The sequence below is a fragment of the Brienomyrus brachyistius genome, unplaced genomic scaffold (genome assembly GCF_023856365.1).
Source record: "Brienomyrus brachyistius isolate T26 unplaced genomic scaffold, BBRACH_0.4 scaffold113, whole genome shotgun sequence".
NCBI classification, from domain to species: domain Eukaryota; kingdom Metazoa; phylum Chordata; class Actinopteri; order Osteoglossiformes; family Mormyridae; genus Brienomyrus; species Brienomyrus brachyistius.
The window spans coordinates 305,381-330,230 of record NW_026042388.1 but is presented as its reverse complement, the minus strand read 5'-3'; the positions used below and the strand labels follow the sequence as shown (position 1 = coordinate 330,230).

At 43.9% G+C, this 24,850-nt stretch overlaps 1 protein-coding gene across 1 annotated transcript in view; it reads right to left on the bottom strand.

Moving 5' to 3' along the window:
- tnfrsf21 (tumor necrosis factor receptor superfamily, member 21) overlaps positions 1 to 24,565 on the bottom strand; it is a 28,147-nt gene extending 3,582 nt beyond the window's left edge. The window contains exons 1-4 of the mRNA XM_049004633.1: positions 24,201 to 24,565; positions 17,618 to 18,263; positions 10,990 to 11,496; positions 4,509 to 4,774 (exon numbers count right to left, since the gene is read on the bottom strand). Of these exons, the coding sequence (XP_048860590.1) occupies positions 4,509 to 4,774; positions 10,990 to 11,496; positions 17,618 to 18,263; positions 24,201 to 24,245 (1,464 nt within the window). The 5' untranslated portion in view covers positions 24,246 to 24,565. The remainder of the gene's footprint in view (positions 1 to 4,508; positions 4,775 to 10,989; positions 11,497 to 17,617; positions 18,264 to 24,200) is intronic.
- Positions 24,566 to 24,850: the final 285 nt, after the last annotated feature.

Here is a 24,850-nt window from a genome sequence, read left to right as displayed (position 1 = left end):
AATGAGCAAATCAAAAACAAAGCAAATATTACAGTATTAAATGAGTTTTAAAGTAAAAGAAAAGTAAAAGACTTCTTTCATCTCATTTTAAACGGGAATGCCTACAAGGTCGTCCAGAACAGCGAAATGTTATGCAAAGTGACATAACAAAGATTCAAAGACATTTTGACTATAGCCTACTTTGAAAAAACATTTTGTTCCTGAAACTTTACAAAGATAATAGTGATTACTTTAAATACTTACTGGACATAAGAGAGGTGGACCTTCTAAACATCACTACTGCAGCCATCCATCCTTTTTATTGTACCCACTTTTCATATTCAGGGTCATGAGGGGTCTGGAGCCTATGGCAGGGAACAACCCAGGACGGGGCGCCAACCCATCAGAGGGCACAAAGCAGGGAACAACCCAGGACGGGGCGCCAACCCATCACAGGGCACAAAGCAGGGAACAACCCAGGACGGGGCGCCAACCCATCACAGGGCCCACTCACACCTATGGGCAATTTGGTAACACCAGATAAACTTGACATGTGTTTTTGGCTGGGGGTTTGGGGGGGGGGGGGGCTGAACTACCCCAAAATGACACAAAGAGAACATGCAGACTTCATACACAGAACCATGGCAGAGACTTGAACTGTGGTTCCAGAGGTGTGAGGTAACAGTGTTAACCTCTGCACCACCACACTGCCCCTACAGTTACCATATGACTGTCAAAGCTAACAGTGCTAACCACTGCACCACCACACTGCCCCTACAGTTACCATATGACTGTCAAAGCTAACAGTGCTAACCACTGCACCAACACACAGCCCCTACCGTTACCATATGACTGTCAAAGCTAACAGGGCTAACCACTGCACCACCACACTGCCCCTACCGTTACCATATGACTGTCAAAGCTAACGGTGCTAACCACTGCACCACCACACTGCCCCTACCATTGCCATATGACTGTCAAAGCTAACAGTGCTAACCACTGCACCACCACACTACCCCTACCGTTACCATATGACTGTCAAAGCTAACAGTGCTAACCACTGCACCAAAACACAGCCCCTACCGTTACCATATGACTGTCAAAGCTAACAGTGCTAACCACTGCACCACCACACTGCCCCTACTGTTACCATATGACTGTCAAAGCTAACAGTGCTAACCACTGCACCACCACACTGCCCCTACCATTACCATATGCCTGTCAAAGCTAACAGTGCTAAGCACTGCACCAACACACAGCCCCTACCTTTACCATATGACTGTCAAAGCTAACAGTGCTAAGCACTGCACCACCACACTGCCCCTACCGTTACCATATGACTGTCAAAGCTAACAGTGCTAACCACTGCACCACCACACTGCCCCTACTGTTACCATATGACTGTCAAAGCTACTCAAGCACCATTCGTAATGCAGAGGACAGGGGAGTATGAACTAGCCAACCCTGTCTAGCTCAGGTCACAGATCACTTCACAGATCAGTTACATTAAAACATTCACTGGACAATCGGGATAGCATCTAGACCCAGGATTCCAGATGTTACTAACATTAAATGAGCATGTGGAGCTAATCTGCTCCATTTGGGGCTGGTGTGTGGCTCAATGGGCTAACCCTCTGTGCCTGTTGGTTTTTGCGACTTGGTCCCCATAATTACTGTTCCAAACTGCCCTCCATCATCCTTTTTACTTGATGTTGGAACACAGATAGTCACCCGAATAACCTGCGATACAGGTCCTTCCATCATCAAATGAGAAATTGAAAACGGGCATTGCAACGAGTCTCAACAGAGAACCGTAAAGGGTCCATCAGATACTGTCAGTCACGCATGCACATGGCACGCTGGAGGTGGAACGTTCTGTTCCAGTAATCTGTGCCGACAGCTGTTCCGGTTTGCCAGCACCTACAAAAGATCCCTGCTAAAGCTTGGGTTTTGGAAACATCTACTTGAAATTAAATATTATATAAACTTTCATGGAAGCTTAGAAAGTCTAAAAGAACTGTGTGTGTGTGTGTGTGTGTGTGGAGGGGGGGAGGAGGTGGGAGGAGTTTGCATAGATCACATTTGGGGACCAAAATGTCCCCAAAGTGCAGTAAAACCTGAAGCTTCCTTACTTATGGGGGACATTTTGTCAGGTGCCCATTTGGATAACCTCAATTTTATAAAAAGAAAAAAAAAACCAGTGAATCCAATCAAAAAAGTAAAAATGCTAAGCTAACAGAAGTTGTGTATTTTGGATGGTTACTTATGGTTTAGGTTATGGTTGGACATGGGTTAAGGGTGTTGTGATTGGGATTAGATTCTTTCCATACAACAGAAATGAATGGACAGTCTCTATTTAGACTATGTGTGTAGGCTATAGGTGTGTAGGCTATAGATTATGTGTGTGTGGATGTAATAAAAACCTGATTTTTGATGTTGTGGGGACCATTTTTTGGGTCCCCACAAAGATCTGTGACTGCAATCGAAAAAGTAAAAATGCCAAAATGTCTTTTGCATTGCAAAATATTGTCTTTGATTACTTATGGTTAAGGATGAGGCTGGGTAGGGGTTAAGGTCGTCATGTGATTACATTTTTCTCCATAGAAATTAATGGAGAGTCCCCACAAAGATATCATTATAAAACTGTGTGTGTGTGTGTGTGTGTGTGTGTGTAATATAAACATCCTAATGGCACTAAAAACTTTTTCTTAAAACGACCTCTGATTACACTCAGAACTATTCTATCGATCCTTTACTGATCTCACAGCTGTCCTCCTTCCAGTCTTAAAAGAATGACAGCACTAGGCTCTAGTGTGAGTGTTAAGCAGGAGGCACGAAGTGGGCAAAAGATGGAAACATGAGACATCCTGAGGCAGCCAGGGAAGCTGCGAGTACAGCATACAATGTGCCCAGGCCATAGCCACTTCAGGAGTCATTACCGGGAATCCAGCATTTTTTGAAAAAAGAAAAAAAAAGAACATCAATTAGAAAAGTCTACAGTTTCAGCTCAGGTATACATATAATTACATGGTGATGACAGGTGAAATTACATTTCAAGGCTTAACTGATGTATCTCTTTATCTGTGGTATCTAACCTTGCAAGGGTAATGACCTTGAGTATAATGAGGTGCCCAGCTATATAGGTTAGGAAGATCATTTCCAGAACGGGAGACCCCACCACCTCCCCACTTCTGTTGTTTTCCTCTTTGTCCTGTTCTGAAATTAGTACCAGCCATTAACACAGAGGGTGAAAACCCAATCTCCTGAAGTGACCTTGGTTATGACCATGTGTATGTTTGAGCGTGCTGGAACAAAGCACAGAAAAAAACAGGGAAGGGTCAGATCAATGCCGTATTAAAATAGTCCTCTTTCAGGAGGAGTGAGGCTCTCAGAGCCGATTGAACTTTAAATGGCATTTGCATCACGTGTCATATTCTGTTTGTCCAAGCGGATGTGGATTACCCCAGACACGCCGATAAGGCTATGGTGCTTTACAGCCCACTAATTACTCAGCAGCAACTTAGACATAATACATTAACATGCTGACAGGTGCAGTAATGTGCCAACGTCTTAAGCGGTCTAAGAAAATGATGCTCAAATGATCTTCATGTTGATGTAAAACTATGATAAGTCGAAGTGCGTCAGCGTCAAAACCTCCCCTAAAGTCACCCTGGAATTTGCGGCAACCAAACATACACACCCATGTATTTTTTGACTCGACCTGTACCTCACCTTATATAGCTAATCTGTACCTCCCTAATTCGGTTAATTAATTAATTAATTGATCTGGATGTGAAATTTAACAAATATATGGAACGGTCGAGGTGCCCCTGAGGAGGGGTCTGGGAACTGAAGCGGTGTTTTTCTAACCGTCCAACAAGTTATCAGTAAGTTTTTGGAGAACAGAGGAAAGTCTTGTAAACTTTTGTCAGGTTACTCTTAATTTTCCATCTATCCATTTTCCAAACCACTTATCCTTCTGGATCGCGGGGAGTCCAGAGCCTATGGGCACAAGGCAGGGAACAACCCAGGATGGGGGGCCAGCCCATCGCAGGGCACACTCACACACCATCCACTCACACATGCACACCTACGGGCAATTTAGTGACTCCAATTAGAGTGGGACTCTAATTGGAGTTACTAAATTTCCCCATGGGTTGTGGGGGGAAACCGGAGTACCCGGAGGAAACCCCACGACGACATGGGGAGAACATGCAAACTCCACACACATGTAACCCAGGCAGAGACTCGAACCCGGGTCCCAGAGATAACAGTGTTAACCACTGCACCGCCATGCCGCTCCCACTCTTAATTTTCATATGTTCTAATGTTGAATTGTGTTTTTTGTTCTGAGCACATATACCCTTACTGCTTAGTTAAATAGCATTAAACATTTCCTTTGACTGCCTAAAACTTTTGCACAGTATTGTATGTGTGACAAAGCTTCAGCGCTCTGACAGACAGGAGCAGAGGCAGGTGCAGATGGTACAAGCACCGATAATAAGGGAAGAAGAACCTGCTGCATTCACCTGAGGATTGTCTTCCATCACGCAACGGATCTTCTCCACCACGTCGATGCGCCGGTGCCGGTGCAGGCCATTGATGAGTTTAGCTAGGTTGGCGTCACTGTCGCGGATGATCCAGTGCTGCAGTGCGGCGTACGCCCGCTCGTGGTCGGCCGCGTAGCCGTTGGAAAAGGCCGCCACCTCCCGCTCAGTGGCATTGGCCAAGGTCCGATACAGGTCCACCCACTGACTGCCAATTTGGGTGGAAACCAGTTTCAGGATATCCACGCCTGGAGGGAGAATGAAACATGGCACTGACATTCTTCACCTCCTACAAAACCATTCCCTTTTTCTGTGGCATTCATCCAGGTCAGGAATAGGCTGCTAATAAGACTGCCCAGTCCAGACTTCCACCTGGGGTCAAGCTACTAGTGACTTATATTCTAAAAATACATCCATTTTGAAGGCTTGTTCATGTGAATGATAGGTTTTAAGCATTTCTGATTCATTTGTCATTCCATTCTCAGTCTAACACTCCCTGTCCCAGTTCGCCTTCCAGAAATCTGAGGACTTCCTCTCACACCTAAGCCCAAGAGGGAGGTATGACTCATGCTGAAACCAGTAATCCTACATTATGCTGATTTTGAGTTGATCTGAATTAAAGTATATCAGTCAAATGCAGGTCACTGGGTCATTCTTGTGTGCTTGTACTGAGATGTGTAGCTTTAGGGCACCACTTTTCCTGCCCAAATATCAGAGGACATCTTCGAGTTAGTGGAAGTAAAAACACTTCCATGCATTTTCTGTAACCACCTATACAATTAAGGGCCATGGTGCTTCAGATACTATCTTAGAGGCTACAGGCACGAGGCAGGGAACAACCCAGGGTGGGGTGCCAGCCCATTTCGAACACATTTAACGGGCAGGTCCAATTAACCTCAGCATGTTTTGGGACTGTGGGGAGGGTGGTAGGGAAAATTACAGTACCCAGAGGAAACCCCACGACACCAAGGGGAGAACATACAAACTCCACACACATGGAACCCCAGCAGAGACGTTGATCACCCACCATGCGCCATACAGAAAACAATTCTTGAAAAAGTTAAGAAGTCATTATAAACAGTAATCCAGCTGTAAAATGTTTTTTTTGATAATACTATGTGCCTCAGGCACTATTTATTATTAAATAATAAATTTAAGTAATTAAATAATTTTATTATTTGTTGTTATTACAAAAGTGTTTATTTATTTGGTTACTATTGCATGTCTGCTATGTACTTTGGCATATATTTTTCCGCTCTGGTTGCATCCATGCGTCTCCTGCTATCACGCCAGGTCGATTCTCTGTAGCATGCCTGGAATTGTTCAGCGAGCAGCTCAGCGTGTGCAGCTTTGTAAGCCTCAGAAGTGGAATAGCCGGAAATTTTGCATTTGCACGTAGAATACCAAGTACATGGAGCAAAGGTTCAAAGGGCTCCTTGGCAGCAACAAAGACTTCCTTCTGCTGATGCTATGGGGCTGCTTGACTTTTCGGCGAGGGTATTCTGAAACTTAAGGCGGGTTCATACTTCCCCACACAAGCACAACACTTACGTGTTCACTCTGCGCACATGTACACAGAAACGTGCGCGGTTCTCCGGTCAAGCTTTGCACAAGCACATTATTATCATTATCCATCCATCCATCCATCCATCCATCCATCCATCCATCCATCCATTTTCCAAACCGCTTATCCCACTGGGTCGCGGGGGGTCCGGAGCCTATCCCGGAAGCAATGGGCACGAGGCAGGAAACAACCCAGGATGGGGGGCCAGCCCATCGCAGGGCACACTCACACACCAGTCACTCACGCATGCACTCCTATGGGCAATTTAGCATGTCCAATTAGCCTCAGCATGTTTTTGGACTGTGGGGGGAAACCGTTGTACCCGGAGGAAACCCCACGACGACATGGGAAGAACATGCAAACTCCACACACATGTGACCCAGGCGGAGACTCAAACCCGGGTCCCAGAGGTGTGAGGCAACAGTGCTAACCACTGCACCACCATGCCGCCCCTTATTATTATTATATAAAATATTATTCTGATATCCCCTGCACACGTACCATAGCAATGAGGTTCGCGTACTTTTTTCTGTGTTTTACAATTTCGACTTTGGTCAGCTGGCTGGCGTGAGATTTTCAGTTTGAGATATGTCTGCAAACACATGCACACGCATTTACATGTAAATAGTCAGTAGGGTTTGCAAACTACCCCAACGCTCATCAAAAGCATCCATATTGGTATCTGAAGTGGGAGAAAGTGAATCGATCATGCACAGTCTGTGCAGAAGGCGTTAATCTGCGGAGGTACACAGTGACGTCAAATGCGTGATAAACCTTCCAGTAGACACACCCACTTCTGTGTAAACTATACATCTTTTTGCAAACTCCAGCCTGCCTCTTCTCTGCTTCCCATTGATGAAGCTTCTTGCTTTATAGGTCTTCAGTCCTTCTTCTAGGACTCTCTTATGAATTGTCCTAGCAGTGCAATTCACACCTACCCTTCATTTTCCCCATTCTTTTTGAAGGTCAATTGAGGTCATCCTTCTATTCATGAGGCACAGTTGGATAGGTTGACAGTCATCTCTGGTATTAGAAAATCGCTTCTACCTGGCTGCGTTTTCACCATTCCCAGTATCTCCTGCTTCACATTCGTCTTGTGTACTGCACTCTTAGTAGTTTTGAGCCTGTAAGCAACCTACCGCTCAGTGTAGTTTTCTGCCAGCAAAACCAGGATTAAACCAGGATTTACTGATGCAAATTCTTAAAAACAAAAACTGTCTCTTGATTTCTTCCAGAGCTGTAGTATTCACAGGTTAAAAATCTAAATAAACCACAGAAATTTATTAAGGGTGCTATGGCTATCACAGGGGCAGCTACAACACCCCCAAGTCAGGGAGCGCTGCCCCTCAAAGGCCTTCCCACTGGGCGGGAGCACCTCTCATGAAAGAGATTTGGGATTAAATGTCTTTATTAAAAGACGGAATGACAAACCAGATGAGGTGGGACCAGCCTTTCCTTGGCATGTCAAGCCACATTATTTCAAGCAGGACAAACATGTCTGTGACACGGCATGTCAGGGCATTTTAATGCCAAAAAAAGAATCACTCTGTAGCTTTTACCTTCTGACCACTGACTTGGCAGACATCGCATATCGCGTGACTGGGCGAAAAAATATGAAAAAATCCCTTTCATTCTCCCTTTTGTTATCCTTTCGCCGTGCTGCTTACCGGCAGCCGGGATGCTGCATTAATTCTGTCCAATAAGAATCCGTGGACCTGCCACGCGCACGTCAGCCTGCGACATCCATCAACAGCAAGCTGAAGTGGCATGACGGCAGCCTGGCCAGAATCTGCCAGAGCTCCAGAATAAATAATGAGAGCGAAAGAAAGGCCCCAGAAACACAGGGCCCCCCCCCCCCTGAAAATAGATGTGTTCTCATGGGTAACACCCACTACAATAATTCAATGGGAATTGTAAACAGCAGGGAAGCAAGGCTGGTTCCTTCTTCTTTGATCTCAGAATGCACGTTCCGTTTCATGCTCCTCGGTGATTCCTGGCCTCATATGAAAGGATCTATAATTCGTACGACCCCTCCCTCGCCATTTATACGCGTTTCCCATGGTCAGCCTTTATTACCATTGGTTTAATTAGTCTAGTAAATAGACATGAAAGCCCTCGGGTTAACCAATTAAACACCTTGAATTAATTAGGGAAATGTTTTGTTTTATACTTCTGGGGCATAAATGCATGCATACACTCTACCTAGACCTGCTGCACAGACACTCTCAAATTAAAACACTGCATCCACTAAACAAAACGCTCTGTAAAGGCATGCTCTAAATTCACATCATGCTTTGAATTCAAAATGCAATTAATATCGGAGGTAAACAACATAGTAAAAAGCTATGTGTTGTTGGAAAGGCTTCAATAATTCCCTGTATATCCTATTATTGGAGAATTCTGGGGAAACGGAGCCTGCAGTGATTAGTGCAGCACCTGACGATCCTGCCTCACCATGGGAAATGCAGTAACTATCCCGACATTGAAACTAAGAAAAGAGCCTTCAAAGTTTTTCAACAGTCCACCCGTATGGTTAGTGAAAAAAGGATGAAAATACGCAATTAAAGTATTTTGCCTTTGTATGGCAGAAAGGCGTAGCTTTCTTTAGCACTAGTGATGTTACGGTGCAAACTCATTGGAATCGATTGCCTAAACCAGCCAATCCATCACAGTAGGACCTCAAGTCCATTGCGGCAGGGCTTCCAAAAATGGAAAATGTTAATGGTCGGTGAAATGCGGGTTTTATAACGTTTGAGTCACTTTCAAACGTTCCTAAGCTGAGGTGGCATCAGGCTTTAGCCTTGTTTCCACCCCACGCATTTATCGCCAGCAGCCATACCACCTGCGAGCTGAAGTTATGCAGGTTTGGGCCTGGCCAGTATTTGGATGGGAAACCAATTGGGAAAGCTGGGTTGCTGCTGGAAGAGGTGTTGGTGTAGTCAGCAGGGAAGCCCATCTTGTGGTCTGTGTGGATTCCAGTGCCCCAGTCCAGTGACAGGGACACTGCGCTGTAAAAATGGTGTCGTCCTTCAGATAAGACATATAACTGAGGTCCTGACTCTCTGAGGTCATAAAGGATCCCTGGGCTTCCTTTGAAAGAGTAGGGCTGGTACCCCAATTGCCTTGGCTAAATTGCCTACTGTGGCCCTTTCAAAGTTAACCTAATCAACCTCTATATCTCTTTGGTAATTTCTCTCCTGCCCCTTCATCATCTTAGCTTAGGTGAGTGTACTGGTGCAGAATGGCTGCCATGAAATGAACCAGGTGGGTACTACCCAGTGGTGGTGGTTGAGGAAGCTCCACATTGGTTCTGTAAAGCACTTTGAGTGTCTTGAAAAGAGCTGTAGGAATGTAACATTTATTTAGCATTCATTCATTGCCTGGTCACACGACTAGCACCGAACATATCTCATCCGCTACAACAAAGATGCTCGAAAGTTGATGGAATGGACCGGTGTAACTGCTGTTGAAGGATATAAATTTGAAGAATTCAATTTGTATATTTCATAGCTGGGTGAACTATACTACTTTTGAAAAACAACTTAGTAATAATGAAAGTGATCCTTACATGCCATAACTGAGTGGCGCACAGCCCCACTGAAAGCACCCCTAATTACAGAATGCATGTCATGTTTAATTCGGTTTTTCTATACACGGTTTCCGTGGCAGTTATCTCTGGCATTGGCTACATAAGTAATTTTGCACCTTCGCCGAGATAGAAGAGTTCTGCATCTATCACTGGCTTCTCTTTCATTCTTTCCTAGGGGCATGTCTATGCCGTGGTGAACCTGGAAGGGCACTTAAACCTCGGAACTGGAACAATCCGGTTCAGACTGCACCGGGTTGGGTTTCTGAGCAGCCAGATACCCTGGGGGGGGGGGGGGGGGGACACCTAGCCACACTCGGAGTCGTCATGCTAAAGTTTCACCAGTGTAACCTAGCAGCCAACCCATTCTACTTAACAGGACAATCAGCTCACAGATGCCGCAGAAAGGCGCTTCTGCTATCTCCACCAATCTCCCCCCACAGCCTCGTGATAGTCTGACCCATTGACCTCCCCCAAACACAATCTGAACATTGATTGGACAGAGAAAGGAATCCGGGAACAGGCCGACCTTCTGGTTGTTTCACATGATGCTATTGGTCAGAATGCTTTTGGGTACTTCCTGGCAACATGCTTACAATGAGCAGAGATCTCAAATCGTATTTGCTATGTAGGGTTCAGTGCTAACCTTTCATAGCAAGACAATAAGAACACTGTTCTGGCAGCAGACATTAAATAAAACTACATGAACTGGTATAATAAAACTCATCAGCTGCACAACAGGGGCAAAGTTTACATACAGACATCAGATGACGAGCATTACCAATGGCCCTCCTGTTTTAAGTAACTTACAGCCTGTGAGTACTGACAAGAGCAATCAGTCACTGTGTCCATGTTTTAATATCTCTATGTCCAGACAAAGGTCAGTTTAAGTCCCAGGACAACAGCAGTCCTACCTTTACACATCGATTCTTGACTTGAATTATTTTAGTAAATATGTATCCACATAAAAAGTTTATAAGTATCCACTAAGGCAAATTAATAAATACAACAGATAAACACTCTCATGATCTCTTCCCTCTCAATACAAATAACATACACTGTAGATCAGTGTTTCCCAAACCGGTCCTCGGGAAAGCACAGATGGTACCTGTTTTGGTTCCCTCCGAGCTCCCTGCCAGACAGTCCACATTTTTACTGCCAGGAGGGAGCTGGAAGGGACCAAAAATGTAGACTCTCTGTGGATCCCCCAGGACTGGATTGATAAACACTGCTATAGATATTTTTACTAAAATCTTGTCCTATGACTCCTTGTATCCAGTACCTCCAATGCTAACTGAAACCCCTGCACTCACCCTGGGCACTGGAGTAGTAGATCCACTTCTCCTTCACCTGTGTGGGGGCAGCAGGCTTCTTCTGGGCTGCCTTCTCCATGATGCTGCTGGGGTCCTGGCGTGGGCCCTTCTTCAGCATGCGTGAGCTCCTCTTCACGCTGCAGACCACGATGACCACCAGCACCAGCAGCAGGAGCAACACCACCATCCAGGGCAGGTGCTCGTTGATGTCGAAATGCTGGTTAGCATGACCCCGAGGAGACCCACGCCGGGGAGGCCAGGACCCGGGGCTCAGTACATTGTTATCTACCTGCACCTGAGAGTCCATGGCACGCTTGTTGGCTGGCTGGTGGTCTTGGAGGTCGAGGGGTGGTTTAAAGTGGCTCCCTGGAGATTCTGTGGTCGACGCGTCGTAGTGTAGGGCTTCCGCAGCCATATCTCTAATTGCGAAGCTCTCCGGCTTTTCTCCGCTGCCTGACTGCGATGGCGGTACATGCGAGTCGTGAACACCTGTCATGTCGAAGGTGTCTACACAAAGACATACAGTGAGAGGTACAAAGTGAGAATCTTAAACTCAGTCAAAATGAGCCTTAATCCAGGCAACAAAACACAAGGGCAGAATTTCAATAGGATGCGTCTATTATGTACAAAATATCCTCAAGCCTGATACCTGCCAGCTGTGACCTGCCTGAATAATCCAATACGAGATCTGAAATAGACTAATACTGCTCATTTTCCTTTCTTTTTGGTTTTTTGTCACTTCCTCATTGTCATTTCAGTACATGCGAATCAACAAATTTCAGTTCCTTTCATTCACTTCCCATTAAAAATACTAAGAAACCCTATTGCAGAGCCATGCAACCCATCAACATGAACATGCACTACACCAAGGGAGGCTAAAACAGGCACACCGAAAGACATGGCAAGGGCAAAGTCACACAAGTTATGCCTTCTACCTGTTAGGCTTAAAAAAAAGCCGTGTTTAGTACAAACACCAGGCTAGGTGCCGGATCAGGCATCCATCAGATGCTATGGCAAACACGAATAGCATTATTGCTCGGTTTGGAGCTGCTGTGGTTGTGAATTTGAGCCCTGTTGAACAGCCTGCCTTTGTTCCTGAGTTACAGCTCCCATATCGGAGGACACAGCGATTCCCACTTTGCTTGCATTTAATTAGTTGCCTAGGTGATGTCTTTCAGGACTGCTCGGTATATGGTTGGTTGCCCACCTTCCCGCAGTAGACCTCAAGTTACTTTTTATGTGACATTCAAACAGAAAATGTTCAGGTGGCCAACCTGAAACAATAAGGGTGCGGCAGTTTAATGTAGTTTAACCTTTGCCTACTCAGACGACGTACTAAAACATAACAAACATTAAGTTGTTCACCATTCATGCTATCCTGTTAAACTGGTTGCACGTGCGCCAACATAGTGGTTTGACCATGAAATCCAGCCTAAAGGTGGACCCTATTGTACCCTTTAGTCAGGCTCTTAAAGAACTGCTTGGTGTAAAACATACAGATGCGTAAACAGGTGAAAACATTGTAAATCCCGATGAACTGGACAGAAGCATCTCATATGCCAAATAAAGGAACAAAAAGCATTGGTTCACTTGCCCATATATAAATTGCATAACCTAGCTTGCCATTTTCAGCAATTTACAATATTGGCATTAACATACTCATAAGTATCGGAAAAACAAAAGCAAATTCAAAGACAAAAACCTGAAAAACCTTCCAGCCACGCTTCCACAACGGCCGCTGAGTGTGGGCCATGTCGTAGTGATGATTGCCCAGTAAGTTAGACGTTCAAATTACTACTAAAGTTTAATGCGCCAGTGGTAAGATCAAGCAACACCTGACCATTCCTCACATGTCTCCTAAAAAAAAATCACAGAACTTATTGTCCTAATGTATACTAGTGTGGAAGAAAATTCACTTCTGGTAAAGGTGATGTGTCCTTTATTTGCAAATGTGCCAGGGAGCCCTCAGTGAGGATTTTAAAACATTAACTCTGATCAAAGGTACGACAGTATCGAGAAACAGGATAAGTCACATTGGTCAGCTACTTAGTGGCACCTCACTATCGGCAGGCCAGGTGGGGGTGATGTTAGGGTCATATGGATCCTGTGGGGGACTGAGATTGGGGGGGGGGGGGGGGGGGGGCACCTACATAGCAAAAAACAGGAGCACGTGGGCAGTAAGTTACAAGAGGCAGTTCTTGTGGTAAGAGCCTTAACAGCCCATCCACATAAGTTTTCATTTAGTGACACAAAAATTTTATTCCGGTTTAGCTTTCCGTTAGCAATACCACGGATCTTTTTTTCCCAGAAACGGAGAAAAATTTAACTGCTCTTCAACAACTAATCCTTCTGTAAGCACATTAGCGCGGACGTTCATAAACGTAAAACTTTTGTTACGTCTACAACAATGAGCTTCGATTGATTCATACTTAGATCGTGACCCTTTCCTGATTATCTCTCTTTGTTTTGATGTGCCTTTTCCTGATTGGTTATTCCTGCCAGGAATGACGAATGCTTTGCCTTTGTTTTCACACAAGTGAGCCACATATGAACATGGAGGATTTACTTGTGTCCAGCTAAATCGTGTTTTGTGTGATGTTGTATGATGTTCACAACTATTGTGGAGCTCAAAATGAGATTGTACCTGAGCCAAGTTTAAGTGCAGCTCTAGATAATGATAAAGACATTCAGCCATCGAACACGAGAGTGCACTGAAACTGAGGGAAGAGAGTGAGACATGTAAAGACATGTAGAGACTAAATTTCTAGATCCCTGTGTTGTTGCTGTGATGGTTCCTTTTATATAAACTTTGTGTTAGCAATGCTACTATACTGTGATATTTCACTTTTGCTAAATAAAATACGTGCATTTACTTCAAGCACACTAGTCTAGTGTTTATAAAAATGGAACTTTATTACTAATCAAAGTCAAAATAAATGATTCAAAATATATACTTCGGCACTTTTTGGTTGGACAAAAAAAACGTGCAAATGACACATCGTGCTCGAGCTACAATGAACAAATAAAATATAAAGTGAACCACTTCTAAAAGTGTATTACAAAAAGCTTTGGTTAAATGTACAAATGAAAAATCTCAGAAATATATACATTAGCAACCCACTCATAGCTACGTCACGTGCCTTTTACATGGAGCAGTGTGAACGCAGACACTTTTCTTCAACGCTAGTGATAACGGTAGTGCGGACGCAGATCTTTTCCTTTGGAAACCCCTGTAAATATTTTTTTTTACATATTAGTACGATCCAGTTCTGCTTTCACACTGTTTACCCCCCCCCCCCCCTCATCACCCAGAGCAAGTCATTAAATAACAAAGTTCATCAATAACGAACTAACTGAACAGGGGACATTCAGTACAGGAAGACTCGCATCAAATTTTTAGATTTCTACTCCGGCCACAGTCACAGGGAGCTAACCTGAAGTGCTACATGTTGGTGAAAACTCTGATATTTTCAACGGGTTTCACAGGGGTTTTGCTCAGCTCAAATACTCAGTTTGTCTTGAAAATAGCAGCGGTAATCTACTGATGGACTGAAGAGAAAGGCAAACCAGTTTACCCCACCTGAGAAATTCAAAATAACACCTCAATTTGCCTCTTACAAATCAGAATCAGTTTAAACTTCTGTTATATATAAAACACAATACACGCAACACACTCTCATAACCCAATAACCTAGTGATCCTAAATTTGTGCTAAACAAATAAGTTTGTGTTAAAACTATCCCTCCACATCTTCTCCCCAGTACGGGATCCCAAGGCAGGGTCATGGTGATCCAGAGGGTTCCCCTAGGAGGATGGAACACAATAGACAGATTGCCGGCCTATCTTGTGATGTGCACACTAGGCCTGTGAGGTCAAACTTCTTTATTTGAGGAAAATTTGAATAAAAAAAAAAATACATAATCGTTAGCAAAAATCCATGTTCAAATTCTTGAAGATTTACGTAGGCTACTGTTAGTTATCTAACATGCATCTTTTCAGTTTTGTATTGTCTAACGGGCCTGTAAAATAATGGACATGCCACTGCCACTAGGGGCAGACTTGTACACATTTATTGAGCTAGCCAGAGTGGCTGAAACTGTCCAGTAAGAAAAGAGTAATAGTGAAGCAATGGGTGAAAAACATGAAGTATGCAGCAATATAGCTACCCATGAAAACCTGAAAAGCACAAACTGGAAGCTATTAGGATTTTGCTGGCAGGATTTATTGTGGGACTCCCACCCCCCACTTGACAAATTTTATACTAAACAGTGTTAAAAGTGCTGCTTTTAAAAATATTATCAATAGAATGTCTGGACGGTATAAAAATTCCCAAGAATAGTTAGACGTAGCCTAAACCAAAGGTACGAGACCAACATGTTTTCCATTTAGGTAGAAACACACACAGTATATCTGTACTGTATATTGAGGAACAAAAACATTAGGGCCACGTGCAGGCGAAGCAAATCACGTCAGCTATCTACAATTTGTGCCACAGTAGGCTTTCTATTAATTCACACCCTACGAGAGATCTTTCGTTCACTTGATGAGTAGTTGCCCAACATTCTGTTGGTAGATCATGGTTTTTCCCTTCTTGGACCACTCTAAGTAGGTTCTCACCACAGCTGACTGTGAACGCACCACAAGCCTTGATATTTTGGAGAAGCTCTGATCTGATACGGGCCAAGAGCTCCAGTAAACGGTCAGATCAAATACTGGAATGAGGTAGAAAGGTGATTTAAGTGAGTTATGACCGTGGCACTGTTGTTGGTGCCAGGCAGGGAGGTTTCACACACATCAGTCTTACACAGAATGGTCTTTGAGCGGCATTTGTGTGGGTGCGCCTTGTTGATGAGGGAGATCGGAGTGAATGGCCAGACTGGTTACAGCTGACTGGAAGACTTCACTAACATAAATACCCAGTCTTTGCAGTGGCGGTGAGCAGAAAAGCATTTCTCACTGCACAACGCGATGAACCTTGATGTGGATGGGCTACAACAGCAGAAGGCCACATCAATTTCCACTAAACACAGGAAAATAAGGACACAGTGGCTCACCGAAACTGGGTAGTTGAAGATTGGAAAAATGTTATCTGCTTCAATATGTACTGAGAAATGCAGATGGCAGGATCCAAATTTAGCCTAGACTTAAGCATGAATCCATGGACGCAAACTGCCTTGTGTCAGCAGTTCGGGCTGCTGATGTGAGGAATGATTTCTTGGCACACACTGGGCCCCCTACTCCCAATCGAGCATCGATTAAATGCCAAAGCCTATCTGTGTATAGCTGCATCTTCTGGTTGTCACTTCCTGCAGAAGAATTCACAAATCTCAGTCTGGTTCCGCGAACATGACAATGAGTTCACTGTACTTCACTGTACTTGTGTTCACTGGCTGCCCAAAGCACCAGATTTGAATCCAGTAGAGCAGTGGTTCTCAACCTTTTTTCCATCCAAGGACTCCCTATGTCCAGGAAAATGCTTTTTTTGTATGCATTCTGCAATGATAAACATTGCCAATGTCTTTTTTTATTTTAAGGTATTAACCTTCAACACATTAAAACATATATTGCAAATTCCAATATTTTTTACAATGTTTTGAACTGAAATGAACCAATGAATCTTCGCCTTTCCCCTCCGTCGGATTCCCCCGAAACACTAGCTGAATGGTTTAATTTTAATTGTGAATTCTGTTTTACATTACAATCTCTCTCATGCTGTTTACAACCAGGAAGGAGTACTATTGATTTCCATCTAAAAACGTTAATAAAGCCCTAATTTTAACTATTAACTATTAACACACATTGATATAAACGGTGATCATGTTATTCATGCTATACAGACGCTACTCTACTTGCAAACGAGACACGTTCCGAACAGCCATTCGTAACTTGAAATGTAATTGTAAGTACAAAGAACTAGGATGCAGTGAGTACGCACATTACGCTGAGTAGCGGCCAGAAGTCGTACTAGGCGAATTTGGCGTTGCGAACAGGAAACAGGAGCACAAGGAACGCAATTTGGACTTACAGTCCTATTCAGTCATATGTCTGAAAGTTCTTAAGTTGAAAGTTTGTAAGTAGAGGATTGTCTGTATTGGTAAATATAGGCTGCCACCCCGACCAAGCTTTTGCAATGTCATATTTTTCTACTCTTCTCACACAAATTGTTTGCCCCCCACCCTCAGGCCTCGCTGAGGCCCCCTAGTGGGCCGTGGCTCCCTGTTTGATAACCTTTGGGATACAGTACCTTTGGGATGTGGTGAGATAAGGAATGTGCAGAATGAGTGTGAAGTTGATAAATCTGTAGCAATGATGTGATGCAATCACATCAACATGGACCAAAATCTCCAACGAATGTTTCCAGAAGCAGAACAAAGTATTAGAATTATAAAGTGGCCAGTTAATATATGTTTAAATAGTATATACTATATATATTATATAAACCCCAGAGTGAGTCTCAAAAACCTCATAAACTCATCAATATCATTAAATATCTTGCAGCCCCAGGACAAAAATTCAACCCAGTTATCAGTCCATAGCAGCACTTGCCACAAAACTTTCCGCGAAAGCTAGTGTTCAAGAGAGAACAGACAGTTACACTTGCACATGTACCCCAAACCCCGGTCTTTACCTTTGTGCACCAAAACAGCCAAGATGGCCTCAGCAGATGTCGGCCAAGCTGGATCTAGGGTGGCTGAGGGTTCGTTAGCGGGCAGGGGCCCACAGGTGTTGTCTGACTCCCTGGAGCCCTCGACCAGCACCACCAGGCCCTGTGCTGTGCAGTTGGTGTGAGTCCTGCACTTCAGCACGCTGGAGGGCATGTCAGAGTAGGTCCCAGGCGAACACGGCCTGCACTTGACATCCTCCGTCTCGCTTCCCTTCTTCCTCACGCCCCAGCCCTTCCCACACTGTGTGTCTGGCCGGCAGTCGCCCCTGTCGCCAAATGTGCCTGGCGGGCAGGAACACACGCGGTCGGACGTCACGGTGCAGGGGGCCCTCTCCTCAAAGGGCGCCTTACAGTGGCTCCGGCAGCGGTGGCACTGGCGGGCACCGTTTGCACCACGCGTGTAAGTGCCATCTTGGCAGCGACTGCACTCACGCACGGCGTATTGGGTGCAGTGTTTGGAGACGTAGGTGCCTGCAGGGCACTTGTCACAAGCTAGCTGGGCACCCGTACTGGGGTCTGTGTGGTAGTACTGGCGGGTGGACAGTGGCTCCGTTGCAGTGCTGGGAGTCAGAGCCAGGGCAGAGAAGTTACTGACGAGGGTGAACAGCAGCTAAAATAAAAATAAAAAAAACATGACAACAACTGTAACAGCAACATTATGTCATCTACTGTATCGTCTCCAAGTGCCACACTGTATTTGGTGAGTGACACTTGACTGAAGGAAAGCAATTATCACAAAACCATTTATAGAAAAATGTTATTTACTACTCACAGTTTATTGCAAAAGTACACTCTCCCTGACGAATGGTGACATCACCATGGAATTCATTATTATATTACCATAAGGAACTGGAGGGGTATCCACATTTTTTAAACATTAACGTTAATGAAATAATTCAGTGACTGAGATAAATCCATGTTAAAATGGGATTTCCATGCCAACAAACAGGGGGGTTCATCCACAATAAATGTTGCCAAACTAAAAGCGAATCAAAAATATTACTGTTCTGCACTTTTTTCCTACCCGGCGAAACTTCCAAGCACTACAGCACATGTGTAAATCTGCATAACATCACACGTCTACTATGTCTGAAGGTTTTTGCTACCATTGCGTGTTAATGTGGTTTACCTTAAATGTAATGTTTTGCTGATATTTGTGTCTATTACAAACAACCAAGATGATTGTTAATATATTTTTCATATTCTTATGGACGCCTAATTCTGTAAACATTGGACCAGATTTCATCATTAAACTTCACCATACACATGTACACATTTACATTGCAGATTCCCCGGTTGTTGTTGAAGTTCTGGTGCTTGGGGATTCCTCATGCCTTTGTTCCCTCCCACCTCTCCCACCCAGTTAAGCTGCCATAGTTCATTAGACCTGCCGGAGACTCCTTATCTCCATACTGCACTACAAAATACCTCATAAAATTTTAACAATTTGCCAGACAGTTTTATTAAAGCACTGTTGAATTCTCTGTCTTGGAGTTCCTGATGGCAGGCAGTTCCCTGCCTGCCCACCCAGCCTAACTACACGTCTGCCATCCTTATCCTCTTGCTGCTGGACCACACAACCCCTCCATCCCACTGAAGGAAGCAGCTTCTTCACCTGCCAGTCCTTTAAATAATGTTTCAGTTACTGCACTAATGGGATCAATGGTCAAAATTGTATTTTTCTTTCCTATCACTATGCAGTGCTGCTTCAATTTTGGGGCTCTAAATTTAATTAGTCAAACACTTTTTGAGTTATAATGTTAAGTGTCTGCAGTGGCTGACCAGTCCCTATACAATGTGTATCAGTCTTTTTCACTTTTCAGCAGTTATTAACAATGCGGACCGTATAGTATTGGCTCATTGGGAAGCACCATCCCCTCATATCTCTCAGGTTACTCTGTATGTGAAGTTCGCATGTTCTGACTGTGTTGTGTATATGTGGTTTTCCTCCCACAGTCCAAAGACATGCAGTATGTCACACTGGTGTCTCTATAGAGTATGATTGTGAGCTTCTATGAGTGTGATCCATGCAATGCTGGGCTTTGTGTCCTATACTGCTTAAGGTCCAGTCACCCATAACAGCATCAGCAGTTAGACGATGGGTAGATGGATGGTCTCAGAGTACATAATTAAGTATTTCAAAGGGGAAACCTAATCTACCTATAGTGATAGAACACAACAAGACCTTCTGAGTGTCACACTGACAAATGGATCCTTTTCCTGTAGCCTACGTGCAGCTCAACGTCCTTTGGTCACAAAATGCCACTAAAGATGACTACACTTCTTCTTGCCCTTGCAGTCCACATCCATCCTGGAATAGCACAAATTCTACAAAGTGCGTCTTATTCTCTCATTCAACAGCGGAAAACTAAAAGGGTTCCGCCCAGTTCGCTGTTTGGCAGAGGTGCAACTTCGCTCTAAAATAAGTGATGTTGAAAGCATTAACCCGCAATATTTATTGTCAGCAGAGGGAGCTGAATCATCACTTTTTTGTGCACAAGGTGCTCTTAAATCTAACAGATTGGGGTGGGGGGGGGGGCTTGACAAAGCAATTTTAATAGCTGAAACACCTCAGACGTCACAGTAGATGTTGTGGAGTCCTATTTTCCAGCTATGCTAATGCCACAGATGAAGCACATTACCCGAAATCCCCCCCAAAATGCACAGAATAAGGGCGCCACATCCGAAAATCCCACTCTGTTACCAATTCCTATGCTTAGACTGCCCACCCCATTCCCCAAAAGGCAACCAGGGCTCATTCAGCTGTGTGGCTCAAGCCTCGTGAAAACGAATAGCAATTAAACAAAGCCAGACATTCTCATAGGAGCTACTGAAAGCAACATGGCCACTGTTCGAAGGACCGCCTTAAAGGTGACAGCATGGTGCACAGTGCTCTGGGAGAAAATGCCACATACTAGCTTTAAAAATATGCAGGTCTATACATACCACAACTTACCCAAGACTGATGAGCATTTAAAAAGCAGAAAATGTGGGAAAAGTAGGATAATCTTTAGGTTTGTCACAAACGGGGCAGAAAGGCTCACACCGGCCTTGAAGGACACAATGCTATCGCAAGAGAACTATCCTGTTTTAAAAGGGGGTTTTAAGTTATAATCAAAAGACACCGTGTTTCTCAGATCTCACATCGGCCCTTCTCTGCGTTTCATCCGGCTGCACGTATTGCTTCCCTCAGAAGGGTAGGATCAGATAAATGATGGAAGATGTTCGGTTTTATGTCATTCTACCCCTTAATGATTTTATTGCCATGCCTTGTACCTCATTAAATGGAAAACCAGGAGTCACATGAGTCTCAGAATTACTACAAAGGTTAAGAAACGTGTTCTTAACAAAAGGTGAGAAGAATGGGGGCGGCATGCGGCTCAGTGGGCTACGTCTCTGAGCAGAAGGTCAGTGAGGCCCTTATGCCCCAGCTCCCTGGGTACCGCTGCAGGTGGCAGCCCTTCATGGCCAGCTGGCTGTCACCTATAGAGAGCACGTGGCGGGAGGCATAAAGAGAATTTCCACAAGGGGGTCAATAAAGTATCAATGATTATTATTATTATTATGAACTTCCACAAAATATTTGGCTTCTGGGTCTCTCCATGCCAAGATGCTAGTGTGTATTTGCGCATCAGTTTCCTGATATGCTCTTTCACACTTACTGTGTTAATATTTAAGTTATTGCAATGCACTTCACCCAGAATGGCTTAGGGGATGGGTATACTTAACATGTGTGCCACAAAGTACTACTTTGTTCTCGCCGCAAGATTTTTATTAACACAGCTGGATATAAAATGCTTAAAATATACTCACAGATGCCGATACAAACTAGCAAGCACCCCTTAGGTGTTTTTTGATGGGTATCAACAGGTATGAAATATTCCAGCGAACGTCACATGACTTTATCTCTGAGGTGTAAGAAAATCTGCAGTCTTTTAATCATCACGAAATAGACACGTGATACTACTAGGGGAAATGAGACCAAGCCCCCCCCCCCCCCCCCCCCCCCCCCACACACACACACACAGTTCCCTGTGCCTCTGCCAGCTCTGATAAGGGGGGATTCCAACTCTGCTAAGCAGACTCACTGTCAGCAGGTTGTCAGGAACATACTGGTGCCCTACCAAATACCCGTGAGGGAGGTGCGGGGCCGGGGGAGGGCAGGGGGGGGGGACAAGAACAGCCCATTTCCCTTTGTTCATTTCAAGACTGCAGAAATTACGTAATCATTACTCCCAGCTACATTTAATTTTATCGAGAACAACAGCTAAATGGGTGGGCAAGAACTGCCTCAGTGGGGGGCACTGTCACCTCACGCCCATCTCTAAATTACTTCTGCATCCGGCAATAGACTGGCATCCTGTACAGGGTGTACCCCAGCCTTATGTCCTCTAAGGCAATCCCCCTTGCAAACTTATACTGGATAAGCAGATCAAAAACAGATAGGGATAACTGGATGAGTGAGTTGGCTTGATGAACTGGATTGAATAAAATAGTGGCAACAGCAATCCTTCCACTTAACAGTTCAAGCTTGACGTTACAAGAAGAATTTCATGGCCACTAGCTCAATTCGTGGCTACTACTCTCTCATCAGTGCCATACTAGAAAAGAACACCTCGTTGTGGAAACTCCTGAACATGGTAGAGCGTCTTCCTCAGCCAGACAGTCAGGAAGTTCTGTCAGAAAACCATCCAGTAAGATAGTTTCCAGAAAGTGAAAAGGTCCTAAAACACACTTCCTGAGGTTCCAGGTCCCCTTTTTGCCCATCATCTTTGTTTCAAAATAGAGCTGAGGATTATGTTTAAAAAAAAAAAACAAAACAACAAATTCATTTTTGGTCCTGCTTTCGGATTGTAGCCTTGAAATTTACTCTGTGGGAAGCAGGAATTCAGTTAACTTTAAACAAAAAAGGTCTTTTAAGATTAATATGTGAGCAAGTCTAAGTAAAACAAACAGGTATCAAGTATTAGTGATAAGAGAGTATTTACACTCAATCCAGGATGTCATAGTTACGCCAGCAGCTGAAGTTTACACTTTTTTATCAAAGAACAGGCAGAAAAATCCCTTCAAAACTTTCGATATTGAAAAGCTGGTCAAATGCAGCTCACCACTGACTGCTGAATGACAAAGGCAACAATGCATCATATTATGCGAGTGACAAACTCTTTATCATTCTCCAAATTTAATGCGCTCACCGGGGTACCTTCTGCAATTTGTTAGACCAATGAGCAGCCAGCAGGAATCAGCAAGCATCCTGCCCATCTCCTTACAGGCAGTCATGCCTAATTTACCTTCAACAACGGCCAGTAGGAATGCAGTGAGTAAGACCAAAGAGATTTTTTTTTTTTTTTTGCAAATGTCAGACTGCAGAGGTAGCAATTATAGCAGTGCGCTTGAATGACAGAACAGTCCCTCAGACGAAAGTGTCTGTTAAATAACTCAAACGCAATGTAAATATTGTCATTAAAGCAATCAGAATGAACCCACTTCATAGCACCATGTGCAGATTTGCCATACACAGTAACTTCAGTGAAATTATGTACATTTCTAAGAAAGACACCCAGTGTCGAAATCTGCCAAAGCTGTCCATGAGAGAAGCCATAATTCAGTGTCTTGATAAGGATTAAGGCCAAGGGAAAGTGTCCCACAATTAATTACCATCACTGAACCATCAACGTGTATTTTGTCAAACTGTCCAAAAGCTACTGTTCATACATACTTTCCCGATAGTGTAATAAGGGATAACAAATCATACAATTAAGCAACAACAAGCAGTCGCCCAGCCCCCATCCCATCATAATAAAATGGGTCTTTGTCACTGCTAGTAGCAGCGTGGTTAACTGACATCGTGAAATATGATGTAATGTCATGTTATATATTACCTGGACTGCGTATATAAACAAAGTCTTTTTCAAAATACTGCTTTTCCTTGTTTCGGAAGCAAGAGTGTTGCATGAGTTATCACAAAAAAGTAAGGCTTTAATAATCTGCATGCAGCATGATCACAAGAGGGCCTGGATTTCCCCCATACTTCCCCTATCTGCATTGCTGGTCATCTTCTGGATCGTGTTGTCTGTGTTGCAACGCATAGGATTCGCTTCCTATTACAGCCACATACTGACATTTAATGAAATAATTCCAGACAACATTCTATGCTATTCTTGGATGCAAGGGTGGACTGAAAAAAATGGTATATATATATATATATATATATATATATATATATAATGTGTACAGTCCACCCTTGCATCAGACACATTAAATTGTTCTATACCTTCCATTCTGTAAAATAATATGGTTGAGGTATAAGTCAACATAATATATACTATTCAGCCAATGTAAAACAGAATTACACAAAATAATTACACGACTCGGCATATGACTTATTACAAAAACGGCATATGACTTATTCCATCCGATGGAAGACTGAATGCAAAAAAACAGACACTGTCACTTTAAATACCCGCATAAAGAAATCAAAAACCTGCTGAGGTATAAAGCGCGTGTACAAATAAATGATATCTCTATATATACATTTATTACTTACCGTGAGTAACATGTCAGATGAAAAAAATGGTACTTTCCCATACATTTTTTTCAAAATAAATGATGCGGCTCAATAGAAGCCCATTCTTTGAGGTGAACTAAAACCTTTTCTATTTAATAGGTGGTACATCTTTCCGCATCGAGAGGAAGTCCGTATCACAATTAATAGTGTACGAGTCTTTAATGGTAGTAGGATTTCCACCGGCTGATTTTTAAAGTCAGTACCACGAAGTGTACTGTTCCGTGGTAGTGTACAGCACGGGCTCGGTTCCGGAACAATGGTATAATTCCCATATCCATGCCGGAATGGAGACAGCCGTCGGGGCTCGTTTCTCCAGGTTTCTGTAGTGACTGCAGCGCAGCCGGGGCCAAGACAGAACGGGGCGGGGCCGCCGAGACACGTCACAATGCGTTCAGCGCGAGCGCCTTTTCCGGGCCGCTTCCGGGAAGAAGCGCATCACTTATTATTACTGGCGTGATCGCCGCGCGCTGTGGCGCTTCTCTGCTTCACTAGCTTCTGTCGGATTTCCAGAATCTTCGTCAGTCGTGATGTATGAGTAGTTGATGACTCTTTCGGTGATTTATGTTATATATATGCGCCTTTGAGGTCGGGCCGTTCTCCGAGTTAACTTGCCTTAAGTAGTGTGCCTT